Raw genomic sequence first — 23460 nt, 5'->3', positions numbered from 1 at the left:
CTTTGATTAAGCTGAAGCAATGAGAAACAGCAGTGCATATGTATAATTCAGACATGTAAAGCCTTGCTGTGAGAGAAAGGCAAATCCACTAATCACAAGAGGTTTTCTGGAGTTTAAACAAAAGTGCCAAATAACTTGATGCAAGGTAAAAGTCAGTCCCCTCCACTTTTAAGACCACTATTTTAAGGTCACATTAACCCAGCACAAAGTCATACAGCTGCCAAAGGGACCTCCCAACCATTTTTGCTCTTTGCATTATACCAGCACTAGCTTAGAGGCAGTGCACGGGAGTCTGGAATTGATCCAGACGAATGTTCATCTTTTGGCAGCAACGTTCAGTTTATCTTGACCTAATGCTTGCTTTGATGACTACACTGCAATGCTTTTGCTGTGCAAATTATTAATAAAAGCTTTCCAACTTTAGCTTCATTTAAACAATCTCATCATGAGACTAGCATTAAGGAATTCTTGTCTTTCCTGCTTCCCAAAAGCATGACAATGGCTTGCTTTCAGGTTTTATCAGCTTATGAGGTAAAAAAAACACTGACACTAGCCAGTAAGCTTTGCAAGCAGGATCAGCCTTCAGACATCTGACAGTGATTAGTTACTTACTGTCACTTTACATAGACATAAAATTCAAAAATTATTTGCAACAACCCACATGCATTTGAACCAGAAGAGGTAAATGGCTACACTATTCAAAAAAACCCAACAACAACAGAGGCCCGTATTTTGATATGGGCCATAAGAGCCCAAAAGCCCACATTTTATGAAAGTAGAATTCCCAGACTGGCTCACAAGGAGTTAAAGAAATATTTTCCTTCTCCTTATTACTAGACATTTGAAACAAGACTCATCAATACACTGTAAACACTATTCAAAAAGAAAAGAGCATTTAGATGGCTCCTGGGAGAAGTTTTAACCTAATGGTTCCACCCAACAACTCATTGCTCATTTGGAAAAATAAACAATTATTAAAAAGAGAGAGAATCATGATAACTCCCACAAAGGTCCTCTGTGAATGGCAGAAGAAAATACCTAAATTGCCAACAACTGAAGCTGAAGATACACTGGGCCATCAATGAAGATTAAATAAGTCAGCTGAACAGAGACAGTACATCAAAAATTTCATTTTAATATAAAATCTTTACAATGTAATTTGACCATTATAGTTGGTACGGTAGTATCACATGATGCAGCCTACAGTTCGTTTCATGTTGTCAATACATAGTCTAGCTTGATCCACGAAGGTCACATTCACATTAAGAGATGAGCAATTGGATCAGTATTCTCACTGAAATAAATTGCATGTGGCAGTTCACTGAACCTTTCAAATCAATTGTAAAAAACCCCAGAACTGACAATTTTTTTTTTTTTAAATCTCCCCGCCCCCCCCCTTTTTTGTTTTACAGCACAGGAGGGGTGGGAGGAGGAGGGGCAACTGCTCACTGGCAAGACAAAGTTCAAAACACCAAAACACTGCAGGTGTTGAGCATACCTCTCACCAAGAGCAATGGGATTCTGCTCTCTTCTCCAGAGAAACAGCACACAACTACCAGTATGCCACACATAACCATCCAGGCTTACTGGTACTGCTTGGGTAAGCCCAGACTTGGTCCTTTGTAATGCAGCATTCTCACCTAGCTGTTTGCTTGGGACATCAACAGTGCAACCTCTGAAACTGTATCGTCAAAAGCAGCAGTGTCCTTGTCAGAGCTGACAATACCCACCCCTACTCCAGACTTTAGTTTGTGATGAGAAGTGTCTGCTCATGAGGACACCCGGAAGAAGTGACCCGGCAAAAGGCAACCATGCTTGGGAGCAAGGGAGTTATTTGCAAAGAGAGATGAAATGCCCAGCTTCCCCATCCAGCGTAACATCAACACTTAAGTGGTTCTGCCAACACAAAAGTGAGGAAACTATGTTGCAGGGTAGACACAAGCAGCCAGGGACAAATGGATCAGGCTTGGGGTTCAAAGAACTATGTCAATTTCAGGTGCTTGAGGAACTACAGCATGTTTACTATCTGCAGCTCATCAAAAAGCTTGTCTGCTTTTCCTCAATTGCATCATCCAGTTTAATCCAAGATAACACATTCCCTTACCAATCTCGAGAGGAGTGAGCCTGCTGGGCTCATCCAAACCATGCGCACAGACCAAGGTTCAAAAGCAAATCACTGTACGCTAGCTGGACCATGGTAACTGATGACAACCGTGGGAAATACGTGGTAAATATTTTCAGTCTCAAAGTTGAAATGAGTATGTTTTAGCACACACCTGGGGTGGTTACTATACCATAGTAATCTGTTTACCAGCTGGACTCAAATGAGCAAATTCCTCCATAAGATTTGAACTTTACAATAAATTCCAGCACTCTCAGTTTACTTTAGTGGGATTAAACAACATGAATACCTTAAGCATTAATGTCTTCAAGCATTCAAGGCCCCATCCTCACTTAGATACGATAAAAATCCAAAGGTACTGAGGCCAAACATTTCTCTCAAGCCTACAACTACAGAATTGACTGCTACAGAACAGAAACTGTGCATTTTAACTGCTTTCCAGATTTAGGTAAAGACTTACCTTTTTTCTAGATCTTTGATTTTCTCCCTTAGAGGTGCAACAGCCTAAAATGAAGGAATGGTATTTAATCTTTGAATAGAACAAGATTCACATCACAAAACATGCATACAGGAAGCTACTTTAAAGCAAAAATCATGGCAGTCTCCTATGAAGACTTCACTGAAGACACTCCAAGAACCCTGCATCTTAAAGCAAGCTTTATTGTCAAAAAAGCCTTGAACACTTTTCAGAACAAATCAGATCACCTAGTATAGAGAAATCCCTTAGCTTATCACTGAAAATAAAACATCAAGGCTATAAGTACCACAGCCTTGTTGAGAAGAACATCCAATGTTGTGATTCCTATTTGATAAATCGAAGTAACAAACAAGTGACTTGTCTGAGGTTGTCAAAGGCAATAACAGCACAACAGGACAGTCAGTAAAGCCTCAACTATTCAAATGGACAGCAGATGCACATACTTAAGAGTACACAACACAGCAACAGAAGCATTAGCTCCAGTGCCAAGGCTATAATTCTCTCAGAACATGATATGTGAATGTAAAGAAACATCAAGTTTAAAAATCTAAGATACATTTCACATCATGATCTGAGGGTATATTTAGGCTTTTAAAAAAATGTTAGAAGGAAATCTGTTAAAAAATACAGCTCACCTACCAAGACTTCTGTTTGCATTTTCACTACTTCGAAACAAGAGAATCACTTAAGTCTGCGTCAGTTTAAGGTTCTTTATCACAAGACCCAAATATCTAGCAGTCCGGCCAAATTTCAACAAGTCCCTGAACTCCTGTTTTTAAGTTTAACAAAACCTTGTCACAAAATTTACCATCTAAGGCCATATATAAGTTGAAAGCTATCAGAGGGTTATCACTTGAAATGGTACTATGTAGCAACACAACACCAGCCACCATTAATTTGTTTTGTACAAATACTGCTGATTACAGCTAGAAAATTTGGGAACTTCATTGACTGAAATAAACTGCATAGTCATGTTAAAAGGAAATACAGTATTGTCATTTATATTCATTAAATATCTAGCTCTGTGGAGCAGCAAATAGTTCTTGAAACAGTTTTACTTATTCTGATAGGTCAAGATACTGTACTAGTAATGCTTTAGAAACAAGATCCAGAAATGCTCAACTTCTCAGTCCTTATGCTAACTCTGACCTACTCACTGAATTTCAAGTGTTTGACCATTCTTAAACAACTGGGATTTTCAGAATGCTTGTCGCAATATCTACCAGAATTTGAAAAAAAAAAAAAAGAGGAATGCAAGACACTAAGAACACAATCTTCCCACTGATTTTAAGCAATTTCAGGGGGCTTCTCGCTGTGTCCAGAGGAAAAACTGCTAAGTAAACCTGTTGGAATACAAGACACTAGGCAGACAGACTACACTAGTAGTCACAGACACCTACACAAGGAGTAGACGGTATTGACCTCAAAGACTCTTGTATTTATTAAATTCTTTATTTTATTGTTATCAGATTGGAAGTCTAAAAACATCCTGAGAAAGGTCTGTTGCACACACTCTTAACATTTCACAACAAACTGAGGTTGAAATGGAAATCCAGAGGTATTGGTACAGAAGTTCAGAACCACTGGTGTGTTCAAAACCCACGTCCACTCCAGAAATTGCTAGGACTTGTTCTTAAAGCACTAGTACTGCACACCGTCCCAAATGATGAACACAGCTACCACTGCTCATTAGTTAAGAGCAAAACAAAGCATTTTGGGCAAGTTTCAAATTTCTTCTAAACACTTACATATATGTAACATTTTATAAAGGTGATACAGGAAAAGCATGTGTATATCCTTCATTCGGCAACAAAAATGCAGTTCTCAGGAGGACCCTACCACAGTCTCTGCAGCAAATAAGCCAGTAGAGCTATTACTTTCAAGAAAGGTTTAAAGGAAATAAAGTAAAAAGATGAGTTGCCGATCTATGTTAGAAACTCCTATATTAGATCCTATGTTAGAAACACTATAGTGAAGAACAGTTCAAAAACTTGTGTACAGACACAAATACAATGCTTTGAATAGTTTTAGTGGAATGGAAAATAATGAGATCGAACTAAATACACCCTTTTCAGTATGAAATGAGTGAAATGTGAGTCCTCAAAACATAACAGACTACAACTATTAGCAAACCAACCTCCTCTATTTTACTTTCCACCTTCTGATCCCCATTTTCTTGAAGAGACCTGTTGGCAAGAACAGAAAAAACATAATCTATACCTAAACAACAGTTGCTCCACAGAACCTGCATCATGCGTTTCTTGTTAAAACACTATCTTCAAAGCACCCCAAGCTAGTATTATTTCAGAAACATACTCAGAGCATATGAAAGTGGATGGTCCCATTCCCACTGAAATCAGCTAGCCCTTGTCACTTAACTTTGGCAGAAACTGAACCAAGCCCACAGGAAAGATTAGCAACAATAAAAATGACATTAATTTTACAGAGAAAATTAACTTCATTGTAGAAAAGTGTCTAATCACTACACTGTAGCTGTAGTATCAATCAAAAAGAGAGGAGTAATGTATCTAGTTTTGACTTTGAACTTCTCCAAACCCAAGGGAAAAAAACCTCTTCTACTGGAAGTTGTCTTAAGCGACCACATAATGGGCAATATTGACTTCTGACACAAATGCTACTCTTGTGAAATGAAGCCAAGAATTAAGGACGTCAAGGTAACTTGTGAAAACAGAGTACTGTCTAAGAAGCTGGTGTCTTGCACAAATCTGTGTAGTCTTATTTAGCATCTAATTGCGTAAAGTACCTTCATCAGTTGTGTTCATTCCTTGAGTAAACTTCTACAAGCACAGAATACATATACAATTTTCCTTAGATTCGTAATTCATTTTTTCAATTAAACCTTCTGAAAGGGGAATTATTTATCTTTCAGTAATAATTTTTTGCATACTAGAGGATTCATGGGTATCCAACGTAAAATGGAGTTATTTCAAATAAAACAGAGCTCCTTTACTTGAGACCTGAAGTCATTACACCCAGGGAAACAGAAGATCCTTTCTTAAGCAGATATACATATGCCACACAGTTAGAAGTTAGAGCAATGATTCCCTTCATATCCCTCTGTATAATTCTTACTAATAAGTCAGCTCAAAGAAGCAGAGTCAAAAATATTACTGATCAGATTAGCTTTTGTTGTATCAGTAAAGAGTGCAATAAGCTCCTACACTAAGACACACTGACCCTGAACCACCTTTTCAGAACTAATTGTAATTTACTGTAATACTGGCAAATAAAATCCCTTTGGTTAATACAGCACAAAACAATAGCAAGTAATTCCTGTGAATTCTTTAGATGATTTCCCAGATAACAGAAATTGTAAAAAAGCTCTGCAAACGATCTGTGGAATACATAGCCTTTCCCCTCTGCTAAATGAGCAAGGAAAATTTGGAAAACCCCTCAGAATATTAAAAAGTCCCCTCAAAAATGGTTCCTACTATTGTTTATTCACAAATCCTGGAACCTAAGGACTGGCACTCTGCAGTTTAGCTTTTAATGAGCTCTTCCTCCTAACAAAGACAATCTTATTGGCTGAGGACTAACATCAGACATTCAGAAATAAAGCCTTCCCCTATAGCTCTGTAAGGGACACCTCAAATAAGAAGTCAGATGCAGCTAATAGTAGAAGTTGCAAGGACACCTTATCAAGGAATGAACACACTGGATCCCCATGTCCACCTGCCCTCCTCAAACCCTCTCTGAGGTTCTTGACTTCCTTCAGAAATGCTCAGCTGCCATAGTTTGCTGGTCACGATAATGTGGTAATCTAAATGATATCTCCATCTGGAAGCCACGCTGCTCAGCAGCTGTTTGCCTAACAGCTGAACACTTTGTGGCAAGGGTGGGAAACTCCAAGAGGAGTAAAATGGGACAGCTTGGGACAGGAACAAATCCCAGGATAAGCTGCCCTGGGTGAATCAGAGCCCAGAAGAAATTCAGCATTTCTCTTACTTTGCTTCAAACTTTCTTTACACTGTGCTGCTAAGATTGGCAACAGACTATCAAACCCCTTTACCAGCAAAACTACATGGTGAAATATTTTGTCCTCTATGCAAAAAGACTTAGTTGTAAGGAACAGACTGTCTCCATATTCTCTTCACTTTCTTTTTCAGCCTCATCTTCCTGGTGCATTTTTCCCAAAGGACAAACACTCACATGCAAGCAGAGGTGCTTTAAAAATCCACATTTTGCATGCGTGTGCTATGCCTTCCTATTTCTAAGGGCAAAAATTCTAGCAGACAGTGCAGGATTTATTTTGCTTTTCAGCAGTTAAAAAACATCAAATTCCCTCCCTGTTAATTGTGGAGGAGCAAAAAACCTCAAAACCACATTTCTAATTCTAGGTATAGAAACTTACTTATGGCAAATAGTGGAGAATCTGCTGCTCTTCCATGTTTATGCCTGTATTGTCACTCAGTCAGATCTGTACTGAGGAAAAGTAGAATCCAATCTTATGTGCCCAGCTATGCTAACCAATTTCCCTAAAATCCAAAATAGTAAGATGCATTTGTGTAAAAAAAGGCAGATGCTGAAGTGTAAGATCCTGGGTGAGATTTGCAGTAGACATGCAACCCTTTTTGAGACTGAACACTTTATATTTAAAAAATGGCATCAGCTGCTTAGCAACCATCCAAACAACAGTGTGAGCAGTTACTGTTCTGTCTGCTCCCTACCTGATATACAGTGATATGTGCTGATGTGAAAAGGTAAGTTAATTTTACTTCAGATAAGAATATTCAATAAAAAAAATTAGATACGTTACCTCATATGGACAAAGTTTCCCCATACAGCTAGAAAATAAGAAGAGAGAGAACATTACAGTCTCGTGTATCAGTACATTAAGCAATTTTCCTACGATCACCAGAAGGAATTTAAAACAATGTTAAATAGCTTAATCACAAATTGCCTAGAGTTTCATACATGATATATACACACACCCCCAAGTGACTAGAACACAGTTTAAGAGTATGGCAGGAATTCTGATAAAGTTACACCAGACTATAAAAAAATTAGGAAAATACAGTAATTAAATAAAAAAGGACTAGACTTACTGCAGTGCACACCAGTAAATGAGCAGATAAACTTATTATCCCCACACTACATTACATAAACTGTACAAGGATTCTGTGAACTACCATTTGTCACTGCACACAGATTAAACAAACCACAACTCTGGACTTAGTAGGGATATTGGAAAAAATGGCAAGAGCAAGACAGGAGTCCTGCAGACCTGAACCACACAAACTGGGAACTGCAGACTGACATGAGTAAAAAGACTGGCCACCAACAGGTTATAGCTGAACCATTCCAAATAGATGCCACAAGAGACCTGCATTAAAGGTAGCAAGTACTTGTGCACATATGCGTTCTCTCTCTAAACACACGTATATTGTGATGCAGACACAACATACACCTAAGCAATATAACCAAATGCCTCACTAAGCAAACAAAGCTCATTATTACACTTTGTATGGATAAAAGTTTTACGGAAGACAAACTGCAGTACAAAACAGCACAGTGAATATGTATCAGCTGCGTTCACAAAAAGATTCAGCTGCCCAATTTATTTCCTACTAGAAAAAAAAAATCTGAAAATGTTCAGGGTTTAAGTGATTACACAAAAACTATCAGAACCCGGATTTTCCTTTTAACTTTCAACTAGAACACAGAATGTAGTTTGAAGTGAAAAACCAAGAAGCCGTAAACCAGGCTACACACAGAGCTAACAACTTCAGGCTGTCAAGACAAACGAGGTTAATACGGAACAGTTACGTAAGGGACTCTGCAATAAGCAACACAGGAAATATATCCCCAACGTCTCCAGAAAATCATTCTGCAATTGCTCTTTAACAGACAAGGCTCAACCTAAGGATCCAACTCCTACCGGATCTTAAGAAGGAGTAGCACCCTATATGCAATATTAACATACACACAGAAAGCTTCCGAAGTGTCCTGCTGAGCTTTTGTAAGCTGTGTTTCAGGTCTCAAGTAGCAGCTAACGAAGTATTTTGCTTACATTCAGGTTTTGCACATACATTTTCATGATTATTACTTACTGATCTCAAACAGACAATGTGGTGTTACAGAAACAAGAAAAAAAAAAAGTGGCTACAGGCACATTCCAGGCAAGAGAAGAAAGGAAGCATACTCAATAAAGAGGCGTAGGGAGGACGTGAGTGAGGATACAGTAATGCTGTCGCTGTTAGGACGGCAAAGCTACTGCACTTTTTTTAACCACTGAGTGCTGATCAGTAATTCAAAGAGTAAGTCAAATTAATCCACGACAGACTACCAGGCAAACTGTAGGAGGGCACTGTGATACCTGTGGTGTATCATAAAACCTCTGTTGTCTTCTGGGGAAAAAGATAAAGGAAGCTTTATATTAGAACAGAATATCAATAAAATCCAACTGAATTAAAAAAACCACTGTGGATTTTATGTTAATTAGATACAGTAAATTCTCTGGGGGAAAAAAGGATACAGTGTTGAGCACGAAGTGAAATTCAAGTTATTTACCCTCTGGCTAGGATTTTAGAATTATTTATGATAACATTAATGGAAAAACACTTTTTTTTTTAGTGAATGATGACCAACTGGCAACTACAGGTACAGAATTCTCAAGTTACATATTACTCTGCTATACTTAAAATCAGTTATTTTTCTGGGCTACAGAAACCTATACAAATAACGTAATGTATTGTTTACACAGTGGCAGGAAACATCTGGCCTTAGTTCGTGAAGCATGAATCCATGAAAAAAAAGTTGCCAGCTGCACCACAAATACCACCCTGCCAGTTCTGTTGCAAAGACAGTGTAGCTGCATTGCATACAAGAAACTGGCTTCCTAAAGAAAACATGTTAATTGTGTGTGTTCAGCGTCCACAGCAGGGAAGGGGAGCTCAGAAAGCCATTTGTGTATTTCCAGAAACACTATGCTTGATATCCCAGTTCTGTAGGAATAAATGACCTCCCATTAAACTTCTAGGAAATGTATTTTTGTACATTGAAGAAAAAAAAAAAAAAAAGGAAACTGCAAAACTAACCACGTAGGAAATACCACACAGAGGGATCTGAAGAACCCTAAAGTCAGTCTTGCATGGAGGGAGGTGCCACAGAAACGTGCTTGAGCATACTGCCCTTACAAAGGATTCTGAATGCACAATTCTAAGGAGGATCTCTTTGGCTACTGTGTGTTCATATACAGCTTACGTTCAAGGCTGAAGGGATCAGAGGTAAGGTTTTGCACTACAACGGAATTAAGGCTTTGTTGGGTTTTTTTTCTAAATTAATATCACAACTGTTTATGTAACTGACTTCCACAGCTGCAGAACCAGCAGTGTAACTATGGCTTACAGAGGACTTCCTTGACTTGTTGCAACCTTGTCCTAAAGGTTATGTCAAGATGAGTCTGACATTCAGGCAAGAATGTGGAAACATATTAAGGCAAGTGAGCCCAAATCCACATGCAGAATGATGCAGATATACAAGCTTAAATCCAAGATGAAAACTCTCATGGGCACCATAAAACCCCTTGACAGGCCCACCAAGTTCAAGCACCAAAAGCTGCAGATAGTAGATGGTTAAAAAAAACCCTTCTATACCAGCAAGAAGGCAGGTACAGAATCAGGCACTACATGCAAATCCAGTTTTCAAAAGTATCAGGCTCCTAACAGACCCAATCTGAGCAAATGCACCTCACTGTAAAAGCCAATCTTAAAAATATAGAATTAAAAAAAAAATGCCAACTCTAAAGCCAAATCTCTTAAGCCAAGAGGTATTCATCCAGGATAACAGTCCTATGCCAGTTCTCAAACCTTAGAGATTCAACACCCTCACACCCCCCAGCCACACACAGTAAATACTCTATGAAAAACTTCTATTCATCAAACCAGAGCGCATTCATGGGCAGAAAGTCTACCTGCCACCTACTGAAACTCTATCCAAGGGAAGAATTCATGATTAATTGGACTAGACAGACAGGAGCATGACTTGTAGCCAAACAGTTAAGACACTCGCCTACAAGAGAAAAGAAACAGATTCTGCTTATTTTCTCAAAGACTATTTGTAAACCTCACCTACAGACTGATTAAAGTGATAATAAATTGCCATTAGGAAGAGATCAGAACATCTGGATTGTTCCGAGATGCATGAAAACCTGGATTAATGGCCTGTAAGTGTAAGGTATAGTCCCATTTTTACTTTTATCTGTTCTGGGATGTTTTCCCCTCTCTGCATCCCTTCCATAAAATAATGACAGCAATAATTTTTATTGCAGTGTTTTTGCAAGGATTAATTGCAAGTGCCATGAAGATTAAAAATACATTAGAGGCATTAATCACTCCCACAGCCATTGCACTTTAAAGTGACAGCTTCCAGCAAAGAGGAATGACATGACTTAGATGAAGCAATAAAGAGCTGTACTTCTAGAAAAGAGAAGATCTGTTTCTTAAAGCCTTAACCACAGTATTGTTCACTCAGGGTTTTCAGAAAACCCCAGTCCTCTTTGTTTGGTTTGTTTTTTAACCCTCCGGCCTCTAAGAGATAAAGTTGTAACCATTTGGCAAGCACAGCGTTACAGTAAAATTGTTGTGGATTTCCAACACTTCTCAAAACTGCCTTAAACAAAAGCCAGTCAGTCACAGATGACTACAGAATGGTTTTCTTTCTACTGAATACACTTATATTCCTGGAAATTCAAGGGTTTGATTATTCTTTCTAGAGAAGACCCTTTCTGAAATTGTGGCAGATGCAGCGTAGTACAATGACCAGGCTACTTTGAGCAAAGGAATATTCCAAGAGCTATCCTTTGGGTACAAACCAGCTCTGCTTACATGCAGTAAAAAAAAACAAACACAAAATCCGTTAAGTCACACTTGAAAAAGTACAGCAGAATTTGCAAGCAATTTGCTGTTGAGCATGCACTATTAAATGGACATTTCCCTATCTACTGTAGTCATACTTCTAGCTCTGACCAGCTGTACTTCAACAGCAAGCAAGAATTATTCTTCCAGACCCTCAGAATATAGGAACAGAATGTACATTTCCACCTGAATATCCTTTGAGTTTGTCATCTCCAATAATTCATAGGTTTCTGTAAAACACAGATTACTACTCTGAGAACCTTGCATGCCTTAATTAACCCACATCCACAACAGGCTAGGAAACCAGAAAAATAACAGACAATCTGAACATGGGGAAAAAACAGAGTCTCAAAGAAGTCTGCGCCTTCACCCCAGGATGATCCCTCCTCTCCAGGTCTCTCTAAATAACATCAAAATCAAGTCATTTACCATTACTGCCTTGTGATAGTCATTACTCATAATCCAAAATTATTAGTGACAATATTATTTTATCATCACATGCATTTTAAAAATGGATGTTTTAAAAAGCAAGACCATCATACCTATAGAGATCCAACTGTACAAAAAACAGATGTAATCTCTTTCAAAACCATTTTCTTTCCCAATGGCTTTGTTTGCATTTTCAAGACACTCAATTAAAGAAACTTTTACACAAACTTTTGTCTGACTGAGCTGAAAACACAGGACTTTTCCCCTTTACTGCCCTCCTTATAACCTCTGCTCCTCAGAATAAGAGTACAAGAGGATGTTCATCTCATACAGATCTCACCATAAACAGACATGAGCATGCAGGAACAACATGAACTAACATACGGTTGTAACTTGAATATCTACAGCAAAATCGTTAAGTTCTGAATGTCCAGAGTTAATTGCTTCAGCCAAACTTCCTATTTCAGAGACATGCAATGTCATTCAAAAGAGTTTTTTTCCCCTTAAATATGACCTCCATAGTCACTCAGCAGCTTCAGTCTACCACCAGAAATAAGTTTTTTGTCTCTAGAGGAAAAGTTTACAAAAAGGATTAAGTAGGCAAAAGGAGCCCCTAAAATGCTTATTTTTACAGATGCGTTAAAGTCTTACTTTAATTCTTTTGCAGATCTCAATTAATTAGATATATAATAATGTAAAGAAAACTATAATTTACTTCAGGAAACTTATTTCCCACACAATGTCCTTGTCACTAAATTGGAGAGATACGAGTTTGATGGATGGACTACTCAATGGATAAGGAACTGGCTGGGTGGCCATAGCCAAAGAATTGTGGTCAATGGCTCAATGTCCAAAGGGAGATCAGTAAAAAGTGGTGTCTCTCAGGGGTCTGTACTAGGACCTGTACTGCTCAGTATATTTATTAATGACACACAGTGTGATTGAGCGCACCCTCAGCAAGTTTGCAGATGATACTGAGCTGAGCAGTGCCACTGACGGCAGGGATGCCACCCAGAGGGACCCTGACAGCTTACAGAGCAGGCAAATATGAACTTCATGAAGTTCAACAAGGCCAAGTGCAAGATCCTGCACCTGGGTCAGGCAATCACCACTATCAATACAGACTGGGTTACCAATGGATTGAGAGCAGCCCTGAGGAGGACTTGGGGGTACTGGTGCAGGAGAAGTTGGATGTGAGCCAGCACTGGGCAAAAAGCCCAGAAAGCCAACCGTATCCTGGGCTGCATCAAAAGAAATGTGGGCAGCAGGTCAAGGGAGGTGATTCCACCCGTCTACTGTGCTCTCATGAGACCCCACCTGCAGTACTCTATTCAGCTCTGGGGCCCCCAGCATAAGGAGGATCAGCTTGCTGGAGCGGGTCCAGAGGAGAGCCACAAAAATTATCAGAGGGCTGGAGCACCTCTCCTACGAAGACAGGCTTAGAGAGTTGGGGTTGCTCAGTCTGAAGAAAAGGCTCCAGGGAGACCTTACTGTGGCCTTTCAGTACTTAAAGGGGGCATGTAAGAATGATGAAGATAAAATTTTTACTATATCCTGTAGTGGCAGGAAAAGGGGGAATGGTTTTAACCTGAAAGAGAGTAGGTTTAAATAAGATACAAGGAAGCAATTATTTATTATGAGCGGTGAAACACTGGAACAGGTTGCCCAGAGAAGTGAGTTCCCCGTCCCTGGAAGCATTCAAGGTCAGGTTGGATAGGGCTCTGAGCAACCTGATCTTGTGAAAGATGTTTGGGCCCATGGCAAGGGGACTGCTCTAAATGACTTTTAAAGGTCCCTTCCAACACAAACCATTCTTTGATTTTGCCAATGCATTTCAAACTGCATTTCACAGTCTAGATTCCATAATAATAAAAAAAACTCAATTGTATCCTATCTGTAATTCCAGTTTGTTAATTTGCTTTAGAAAATCATTATACTGATGAGAGTATGTTGCAAAATTAGTGGAGATAACATACAATTACTTATCATAACTTTGTGTTACAGAACGTCACCTTCCGTACAATAATTTGAACATTAAAAAAATTCAAAAAAAATATCTACTCCTCTGGTATGTTGATATGGATTTCTATATGGCAAGTAGTTCTTTCTGTTGTATCTCCTAAACTGACTTCTTGTTCAACAGTAGAGTTCCTGCCCCAAATAAAGGACAGCAGATAACAACTGTAGCTTTTCCCACATGGGAAGTACCCTAGATACCAGGATACAGGGTTTTCTGAAGTGGAAGATGCTCTCTCTTCAACTTGGGTGACATGACTACTCTATGTCAATCCCTCAGCTAGTCATCACCTAGCAAAACAAAAGCAATATAGTCACCAAGACCTTTTCTGTATCTCCTCTTAAAGAACACATACTGAAACTTTGGCAAACAAATACACTTCTACAGCTATGAGATATCACATTATGCCATTTTTATTTCTTTACAGGGGTTAATGAAGCTTCGTACTGGATGGGAAGCTAACCATGAATCCTTATTTTAACAGTTCAGTTAGCATCATCACTTCATGACTGAATTCTGTTCTTCGTTTCCCCGATGGCAAATTCTTTCCAACTCTTCTGTTAAGTCTTTTTTCCAGTTCTATGTTCAGTGTTTCTACTCCTTCCTATCTCATACCTTTAGCATATAATTCTTTACCACTACTCACCTACTTTTGTCTATGCTTTGTATTTTTACAGAAGTGAAGGTAACACGCTCCAACTGTCAGTTATTACAAACAGAAAAAAAATATCCAGAATTTACAACAAAAAATAAGAACACACATAACTCATCACAGTTATGGAGTTCCAAAGAGGAACTTTCAATTTTCCTGACCACCTATATTTGAGTGTGCTTGGACATCATAAAATGTTCTAGCTTTGAATTTACTGTCTTGAAACAACAAAGGGGTTTGCAAATACATTGACTGCCTACAAAAGGTTTGAATTCCCAAGGGAGACAACAGAAGGACTTTGAGCTATACCTAACTGGAGCACTAAGTAATAACTGCATTCTGAATTGGATTAAAATTATTTTGGCAATGTGAAAGCTAAGCAATCTAAACTGCTAACATCTCTGTGTCCCCTTTTCACTTAGTCATAGAGAAAGAACTGAAAACCCTAAGTGTCTTTTCTTAAACAGCAGCAGATGATGGAAAAAACTCTATGGAATTACATCTATCTCCACATAAATCTGATCTACACAATTCAAAAATGTACAAAAATTGTTAGAAAAGCATTTTCTCCCCTTGCTTTAATGCAACATGACAGGTTAAAGAAACCAGCAGAAACCTTCTAAGCCAACAGACCTGTATATGCTGCTGTTAGGGCCACACACCTCCCTGTTTCAAGTGAAGGAGAAAAGAAACCAGCAGAACTATTACCTCAACAACTAGAATACATCGTATGCAGTTTTAAAAATCATGACTTCTCCAATCTAGATGGCAGTGCTGTTTTTTCAAATTACTTAAAAAAAAAAAAAGGGGGGGGGGGGCACGGACGTTTGCACGGGGGAGCACCTGCACAGGGGCATTGTCATCTTTAATTTAGCTCTTGACCTTCCCTTTGTTTCCCAGACATGGTTAGCAAAATAGTGGGACATTTTTCAAGAAACTCAGGGAGGCACAGAATATTCCACACTCCCAAGACAATGATGATACAGCAGCATGCACGTCAAACCCCAGAAACTGAGCAGTCAACCAAGGTAACATGACTCAAATCAGGGTCAATTACTTTCAGCATTTTAAGTTTGTTTACTGCCAAGATTGTTTGCAGCAGACTCACAGCATGCTCCAATGGTCAGCACTGTAACCGAAACAAACTCACTTCTCACAGTTGCCTTTTACAAACCTCTTCAGATGGTGCAGCAACCCCCACCTCTCCCTCCCTAGCATCCACAAATGAGAAGTTGAAAACTACCAGTTTCAACTAAACTCCGCTTTGGTCAAACAACCTTACATAAAAGAAACAATCAATATAAATGATAAGGAAACATTTCCTCTTTGCAAAAAAACAGAGGAAATAAGATGAAAGCTCAAAGAGCGTTTGCCCTTGAGTGGAATAATGACAGGACCACCTCCTGCGGCCCATGCCACAGAACAGGTAAATACTAAGATAAAATATTAAAAGCCAAATACTAAACACAAAAATTAAATGGAGATAAACTGGGAACAGTAAGGGTGAATTTCTCTAGGACGCCAAAAAATTGGTTTAAAACATCATGGCTAGCAAAGCAGCGTTGGGAGTCCATCTATTCCCGATACACTCAACTGAAGCATGAACAAATTTTCATAAGCTACATAGCCATGGCTAGTTGGAAGCCTGATGAGCAGGGAACTGGAAGCTGTTGAAGACAGTAAACTTATTTGCATAAAGCCACAGATGAAAGGCAGCTCTGCAGGACATGAAGCTAGCAAACAAATGTTTTTGGTTCTTTTCATGAAGAATCCATGGCATGCTGACACAAAAAGCAGGCGAGCCTGATGTCACATCAGACCATTTCTAACTCTTCCATGGTCAGTCAATCCTGTTGTCTAGTTGTAAAACAGCTGGGGAAGGAAGATTTGTGGTATTCTCCACAGCAGTGCTGAACAATTTTCAGAGAGCTAGCCTGAAGCAATAGGAGACACCACAAACTCACAGCTACTTTTCTATTACAAAAAGTGAAAGTAAAAGCTTACAGAACGCAACAGTAAGAGCATTTAACCTGTTTTGAACACCTGCAAGACAAGTAACATACAAGGGGCTGGTAAGATTCAAACCAAAAAGCATAGTCACACCTTGATATTTTGAGAAAAAGTGTATGACATTCTTCCTAGCTGACGTAAATCTGACAAAAATACAGCTAACCTTTTAAAACAAAGGATAACGAACTATGGAAACTAACAATGCTGGGAGAAGACAAGCCACTATACTGCAGGATGTACTTCTCTCCCATCATTTTGACATTTTAATTGTTTCAGTAGCTCTGCTGTAAATTATCGTATAAAGGTAACGAGAGCTTAAGCTTCGATCTCATGACAGCACCTTAGTGATCCCTCTTTTTTCCCCCTGGAAAAGGAACGAGGGAACTGACATACTTCCTGAGAACTATGTGAGCTACAAATGAGCAGAGAACTGTTCTACCTCACCAGAAATAGAGCTCTCAACTTTATCTTCATGAAGAACGTGCAACTTCCTTGTTACAAAAATACAGCAGCAGATTATTTACATTAGCATCAAGTTTAAAGCAAACCATGCAGATTGATGAGCTCTAGTCTTCAAATCATGGCTACAAGATTTTACAGGGTATTTCCAACAACTTAAATAAGGTTCTGTTTCTACAAAGACCTCACTGAAGGATTCCATATAAAGCTGAATAAACATTTAAAACTTCAGAGGGAGTAAGTTTAAGGTGTCTAATGTATCGACATACCAACCCGCGAACAGGTGGGCTCTTTAAAAAGAAAACTCTCGGCTTGCATTTAAGTTATTCATATTGCGGTGACACTGCATTTATATTTTTTTAACAGCATCTATTTCATTGCTTGCTGTCTTATGATCTGTCTACATTTCTCATTATAGACAACAAAAATCAACTAAACCCACTTCACTTTTGTTTATAATCACCTCATGCTCTTAAGCTGTCATTTCACAACAGCTTCAAGATGATGCAAGTGCAGACCATGACTGAAAAGATTTGTTTCAGCTCACCCACACATGCTCCCTCGCTTCTTTGCTTAGTGCTTGCACTCCTGTACTATCTTGCTGTGGATTAAATCAGAGAAAAGTTGTAGCAGATTTTGTCCCTTTAAAAGGGCAATGAAAATTCAACCTTCCCACTATATGTAGTGCAGTACAGCCACGCAATGTCCACAGAAGGAGACAGCACTGCAAGTGAATCAACTAAGCCAATTCTGAAATTTTTTTTAAAAACACATTGAGTAGCATTTATCAGACCATAGTGCGATTCAGACAGCTCACTAGCTGCACTATCTCCAGATCTATCACTTGGGCAATGGGGAACAAAACCATCCCTTTCACCTACAGCCTACAGATAAGTAGTTTAACTGTTCACTTCAGTTTTTCCAGGGAACTGTAGCTTAAGTTACTGCAGCTTTTAACTGCCTGCTGCATAGAAATGTTCCTTTTGGGTTCTATTTTTATATACACAAACTATGCATAGCACACTGTTTAAAGTGAAAAATTATTTTTTTATTATTTAAAAGAAATTAGATTTACAGGGATGAGACATCAAATATTAATTAATTCAAACCCCGAAGTAAAGTAAGGATCCTTCTTATGCTAAGTGCCACTAGGGAAACCAGTGAAGTCCATAAAAAGTTGTTCTAGGTATCTTTAACACAATCCTGGCTGTGCACCTCATGTCACAGCAGTACTTTGACTAAAGTCAAGAAGACTCTTCAGGTGAGACACTAATTGCAGACCTGCAAATGATGGCAATGCTGCCAACAGCACTCCCAGCTGCCTGTTTCAACACTGCAATGCCTCCTCAGCTGGGCCAAAACAGCTGTCTGAATTAACACCCGTACTGCCAAATGGTTATAACCTGAAAAGATCATCATCATCCAGACCAGTTCCTTTACCTGGTGCATACCACAGAAATTTCAGCTCTTGTGCATGGTGGATGCTGGCAGGAAATGGGAGATGGGGAGCAGGGATGTCTAAGCCAGCTGAGCCATCCAACACCTTGTGCTGTGAAACTACCAAGAAAGCCACTCAATGACTCTTAATTAAGAGTGAGATGGCAGAGAGCCTTCCAACCCACTGTAATAAGCTTTTCCTCTAGTTTGCAAACTCTCACAGAGAAGTTCGTCAGGCACATTTGTAACAAATTTGCATTCAAAAGCAGAAGATTTTTAAGAAATAAGACACTTTTCAAAAAGATACTCTCTAAACAGTCTCTCAGAGTTTCACATACAAACTGACAAAATGGCACTGTCAAAAATGTCCTATCTCCTAGTTCATAAAAAAATAATGTACTTGCCAAGAATTTCATTCCCTGTAACACAGCATGCTCCAAATCTGACTCCCCATGTACAAATGTTGAATGCCAATTCAAGGAAAGGAGGTGCACAGCCTGAAAACACTTAGTCATTTGGAGAGTACTTAAGAAAGAAGGAATGTAAGAGGTGCCAGCACGTACACCTACGCCAGCAGCTCAGTTTTCTCAGATTCTATGCTATTTTAGTCTGGCATTATCTGACTGCAACCAGAGCACAGTGATGATTCAGTAATATTGCAAGTACGCTTTTAGGATAGGGGATTGGGATCACAATCACTTTCATAGAAAAGAAAACAAAAAACAGTCTTGCTAGAATCTATTAGATCAGTGGTCTGCTAGCATATCATACTATATTGAAGACACCAGAGACATAATTAACAATTCCACTATTTTTGACCACTAGTCAAAAGATTGAAAAGGACAGCAACCTGACATGTTAGACGTGCAAAAAAACTACTCCCATCAGACACCAACCTATTCCTTTTTCAAGCTACTTTTTGCCACACTGATCTGCAGTCCCTGTCCTGCCCCATTTTCTCTGAATCCAAAAGAACAACCAGAAACAAGCAGTGAGAAGACTTCTAAGACTTACAGCCCAGCCAGCAAAAACCATATGGCAGTTCTTCCCTTCCTTAAGACTAGCTTTTACTCACAAAGCTAGAAAGCAAACACCAGCTACTGTCCATAGAATCTAAAGTCCCAACGACCGTGTCAATTGCCACTCAACTCCAGTGTTTTCACAGCAGCCTATTGATTTTGTTTTCAAAACTAAGTATCTTTTTTGACAAAAGATCAAGCCTTTTCAAAATAAGAACAGACATTAAGCTGTCCCTGCTTCAGTATGTTGGGACCTGAAGTCACTTGGATAAACAAACTGTCCTAAGAGCCAGAGCTGGCACACAACTTCAACAATAACAGCAGTAATGAGGTCCTGCAAAATACAGTAACATATGGTAGTAAAGGGAATTCTTATGTCATGGTTCTGGGGTAGGAAACACCACCCCTTCTGCCAAATTACTTGAGCTGTAGCTTTCCACCCTCCCAACCACAAAGGGAGAATACAAATCCGATGCTCCCACCCATCCCCGAAGCTAGCTCACCTATATATGTGTTTTGAAGCACCAAGAGAATCACTGGTCCCTAGCTAAGCTGACACGGCATCAAAGATCCTTCCTCATGATATGCCATCTACATAAAGTCTCCCTAAGCCTAAAACCAAAACAGGTGGACATAAAACAAAGTGAATACAAAAAATGCAACAGAAAAACCTGGACGAGAAAGGGCAGAGCGCTGACAGGACAGCGTTATAAAACCGAAGCCATAAACATCCCTGCCAGTGGTTATTCTAAGATTTTCCCAAACACCTCTCTGCCTCTCTTCGGGCTCTTAAGACTCCAGCTACGTGCTGAGCTAATAAACAAACAATCCAACATTTATTTAACCCCAAAGGCCGTCGGAGGATTTTACAGAAACCAGACACGACGCCCGCCCTGGAAAACTTCCCCACAGGCTCGCCTCACGCAGCCCCCAGGTTAAGATCAAGGCGGACAAAGAGCGGTCTGAGGCGGCTGCGGAAACACTCACTACTTGAGCCACGTCTCCCTCTCACGGCTCCCCCTCGGCCTCCCTGCCCAGGCGGCCCGGCCCACCCCACCGCCCAGGCAGCACGCCCGCCCGCCGGCTCCGCTTCACGCCCGGGGCTCGGCCCGAAGGCCGGCCGCCTGCCGCACGGCGCCGCCGGGCCCCGGGACCCGCTTCCCGCGGGGCACCGAGGGGAAGCGCGGCCGCCTGCCCCCGGAGGAAGCCGCCCGCGGCGGGCGCCCCCAAGGCCGCCGAGGGGACATGGGGTGTCCCCCCGCGCAAGCTCTCGGGGCGGGGCAAGGGGAAGATGCCCCACGGGCACCCCCGGCACGGCCCGCCCGGTCCCAGCGGCGGCCCCGCGGGCCCCTCCGCCACGGCCTACCCGGCTGCCCGCCGGACTTGGGAAAGTTTCAGCAGGGAGGGGAGAGGGAGGAAGCCCCCAGACCCGCTGCCCAGAGACGCGGGGGAGACCCCTTCCCCGCCGCGGCAGGAGCAGCAACCGGGCAGCGCAACGGGGCGCGGGAGGAACTGCTGCCGCCGCTGCTGCCGCCGCCGCCGCCACCGCCAGCTCCTCCTCCTCCTTCCTGCCGGCGGCGGAGGGCACGGGGGACCGGGGGCGCGGGCAACGAACGGCCGGACCGGAGCCGCCCCCACCCCCGCTCACTCACAGGCGACATAGGCGACGAAGGCGAGCCCCATGAGCAGCTTCATCCTCCTCCGATTGATGGCGGTCAACAGGCGCAGCAGCGGCCCCTTGCTCACCATGCCCAGCGGCAGCGGCACGCAGCGCCGGGCGCCTGCACGGCCGGCCACGCCACCGGGCTCGCGCGCGCGGCCACCCACCGCTCGGCTGCGCTCGGCTCCCCCGCCCGGGCACCGCCCGCGCAGGCGCAGCAGCGCGGCCGCCCGCTTGCTCCCCGCCCCCGCTGTGGATGCGGTTGGCGGCCGAACGGCGGCCGGAGCGGTGGCGGCGCAGCGTGGCGCATGCGCGGGGCGGCCCGCGCCCTTCCCGCCGCCGGGGTGGGGGGGCTGCAGTGAGGCGAGGCCAGGCCAGGCGCGGCCGTGGTGCCGCGGGGTCCGTCCGTCCTTCCTCGCTAACGAACGCCGGGCTCTTGGCTAGAGTCGCCCGCCTCCCACACAGCGTGCCAGAGGAAAAGGGAGGGCGGGCCCGGGCCCATGCCTCTCCATGCCCCTAGCCCAGCCTTTCAGCTTGCGTCAGCATTGGTGGTCTTCGTCACCTGTCGCCTCCCGCCGTGGTGGCCCTTGGTGACCTGCCGGACGGACACGGGCACAGCATTGACAAAAAGTGTGTCACGCCGTCTTCTTTAGTGCCCGGTATTTTGCAAGTACCGTTTGCCCCATCCCAAATGAGCTTTCCATATCTGCACACATTATCTTTGCTATGGCAAATGATAAATCTGTGATTTTTTTTTCCCCAAAAAGTACTAGTTGATGAATTTGCCTGTGTTTAGGATAATGAGATTGCAGTTACCTTAAAATGTTCTACATTTCTACTGCAGCTTCCATCTGAGGTCCTTGTGGCCTGCTGGAAACTGCAGGTTTGTATTTGCCTGGAATGGTAGGCACCTTCCTCACATGTCAAAACATGTTCCCCTTCAAGTAAAATGCACCCATTTAATCTGAAGAGAAATCTTCCTTCACAACCCAACCTTCCCCTTTGGTATGGCCTTCACACAGTTTCTGAGAGAGATTCTTTCTCACACTCGTCTCCCACAGGAGAAATCTGCAAGAACAAGTGTTATTGAATTAAATGACTAGATTTGATCATTTAGTTTTCTTATAGAAATACAGCTTGTTTATATCAAAGAAACTATGACCTCAGTCCAAGAGACCCACACAGTTAGCCAGAGTTAACGCTTCCTTATTATGAGGAGTGGTCAGTCGAATGGGTGAGTTTTGGAGGGGTAAGTGCAGTAAAACGCTGTTTGGAGTGATTAAGAATATCCTCCTCCAGCCCAGAAAGTCAAAGTGACTTTAGTCAGGAAACCTTGACAATTGAAATTTCCTCACTCCTAACCCTGTCCTTTGATTATAAAGCCACTCCTTTCCTCTTGACTTTTGTTTCCTTTGATTTGTATTTTATATACTTTTACTTGCCTGTTAATTCCACTGCTTCTAGCTCTGTGGAGAAAAGGGAATGAAAATATCACCATTTAAAACACAATCTAGCATCATATTCATCTGCATAGTAATCACTCAGGTAGTAAGGGTTTTATACCGGGAGTAAATTTGGCCATCAAAAAGCTACAGCTGAACAGTACTACATGAAAGCTAGAGAATTTTACAGGAGTATTATTCCCTCCCTGCACCTCAAACTGCCATTGTTTCCAGTCAGAATTTTCCATAATGGTATCTGCATGCACAATACCAATTCCACAAGCCATTAGCAGTAGGCAAGACACTTTTAATAGTTGCCCTGCCCTAAGCTAGGCTGCACAATCCATGATTTGATCAAGCTGCCTACGTTAAGCACCTTGCTTGGCACCATGCTCAGTGTTCAGACAAATTTGGCTGCAGAAACATGTTGAGACAGGCTGCAGTCTGCAAAGATGGGAAAAGGAGAGCAAAGGAGCAGGATACTTTATGGAGCTTCATGGTGGAGGAGACTGGAACCATGTGGTAAGCAGCCTGACCATGCATTCTACAAGGCCAGCTCTTTGTCACGCATGACACCAGGGCCAGCTCTGTCCATGCTGTTCTCCAAGTTAGCCAGAACATGTCTGACTTCACCACAGGGGGGTGAGCGTTAAGTCCATCATATCTCAACTATAACTATAGGCACGTACCTTTTCAGGACTACATAGTTCTCCAGGCATGTGATGGCCAACAGTGGGGACACTTATTTCAGGATACAGCTGGTCACATTCACAACCTCGTGCAAAGGACTGGCACCAATAGCAGGAGTTCTGGTATGCAGTGCCTGCTAAATGTGCCAAGAGAAAGGCTGAGGGATGAT

The 23460-nt window shown here is 41.6% G+C and overlaps 1 protein-coding gene across 1 annotated transcript in view; it reads right to left on the bottom strand.

Annotated features, from left to right (window-relative positions):
* UXS1 (UDP-glucuronate decarboxylase 1) overlaps positions 1–21366 on the bottom strand; it is a 63204-nt gene extending 41838 nt beyond the window's left edge. The window contains exons 1-4 of the mRNA XM_040584653.1: positions 21152–21366; positions 7378–7405; positions 4738–4786; positions 2583–2626 (exon numbers count right to left, since the gene is read on the bottom strand). Coding sequence (XP_040440587.1) covers positions 2583–2626; positions 4738–4786; positions 7378–7405; positions 21152–21248 — 218 coding nt within the window. The 5' untranslated portion in view covers positions 21249–21366. The remainder of the gene's footprint in view (positions 1–2582; positions 2627–4737; positions 4787–7377; positions 7406–21151) is intronic.
* Positions 21367–23460: the final 2094 nt, after the last annotated feature.

This window comes from Falco naumanni, chromosome 2, assembly GCF_017639655.2.
Source record: "Falco naumanni isolate bFalNau1 chromosome 2, bFalNau1.pat, whole genome shotgun sequence".
Taxonomy (NCBI): Eukaryota; Metazoa; Chordata; class Aves; order Falconiformes; family Falconidae; genus Falco; species Falco naumanni.
This window is presented reverse-complemented; position numbering and strand designations above follow the sequence as displayed.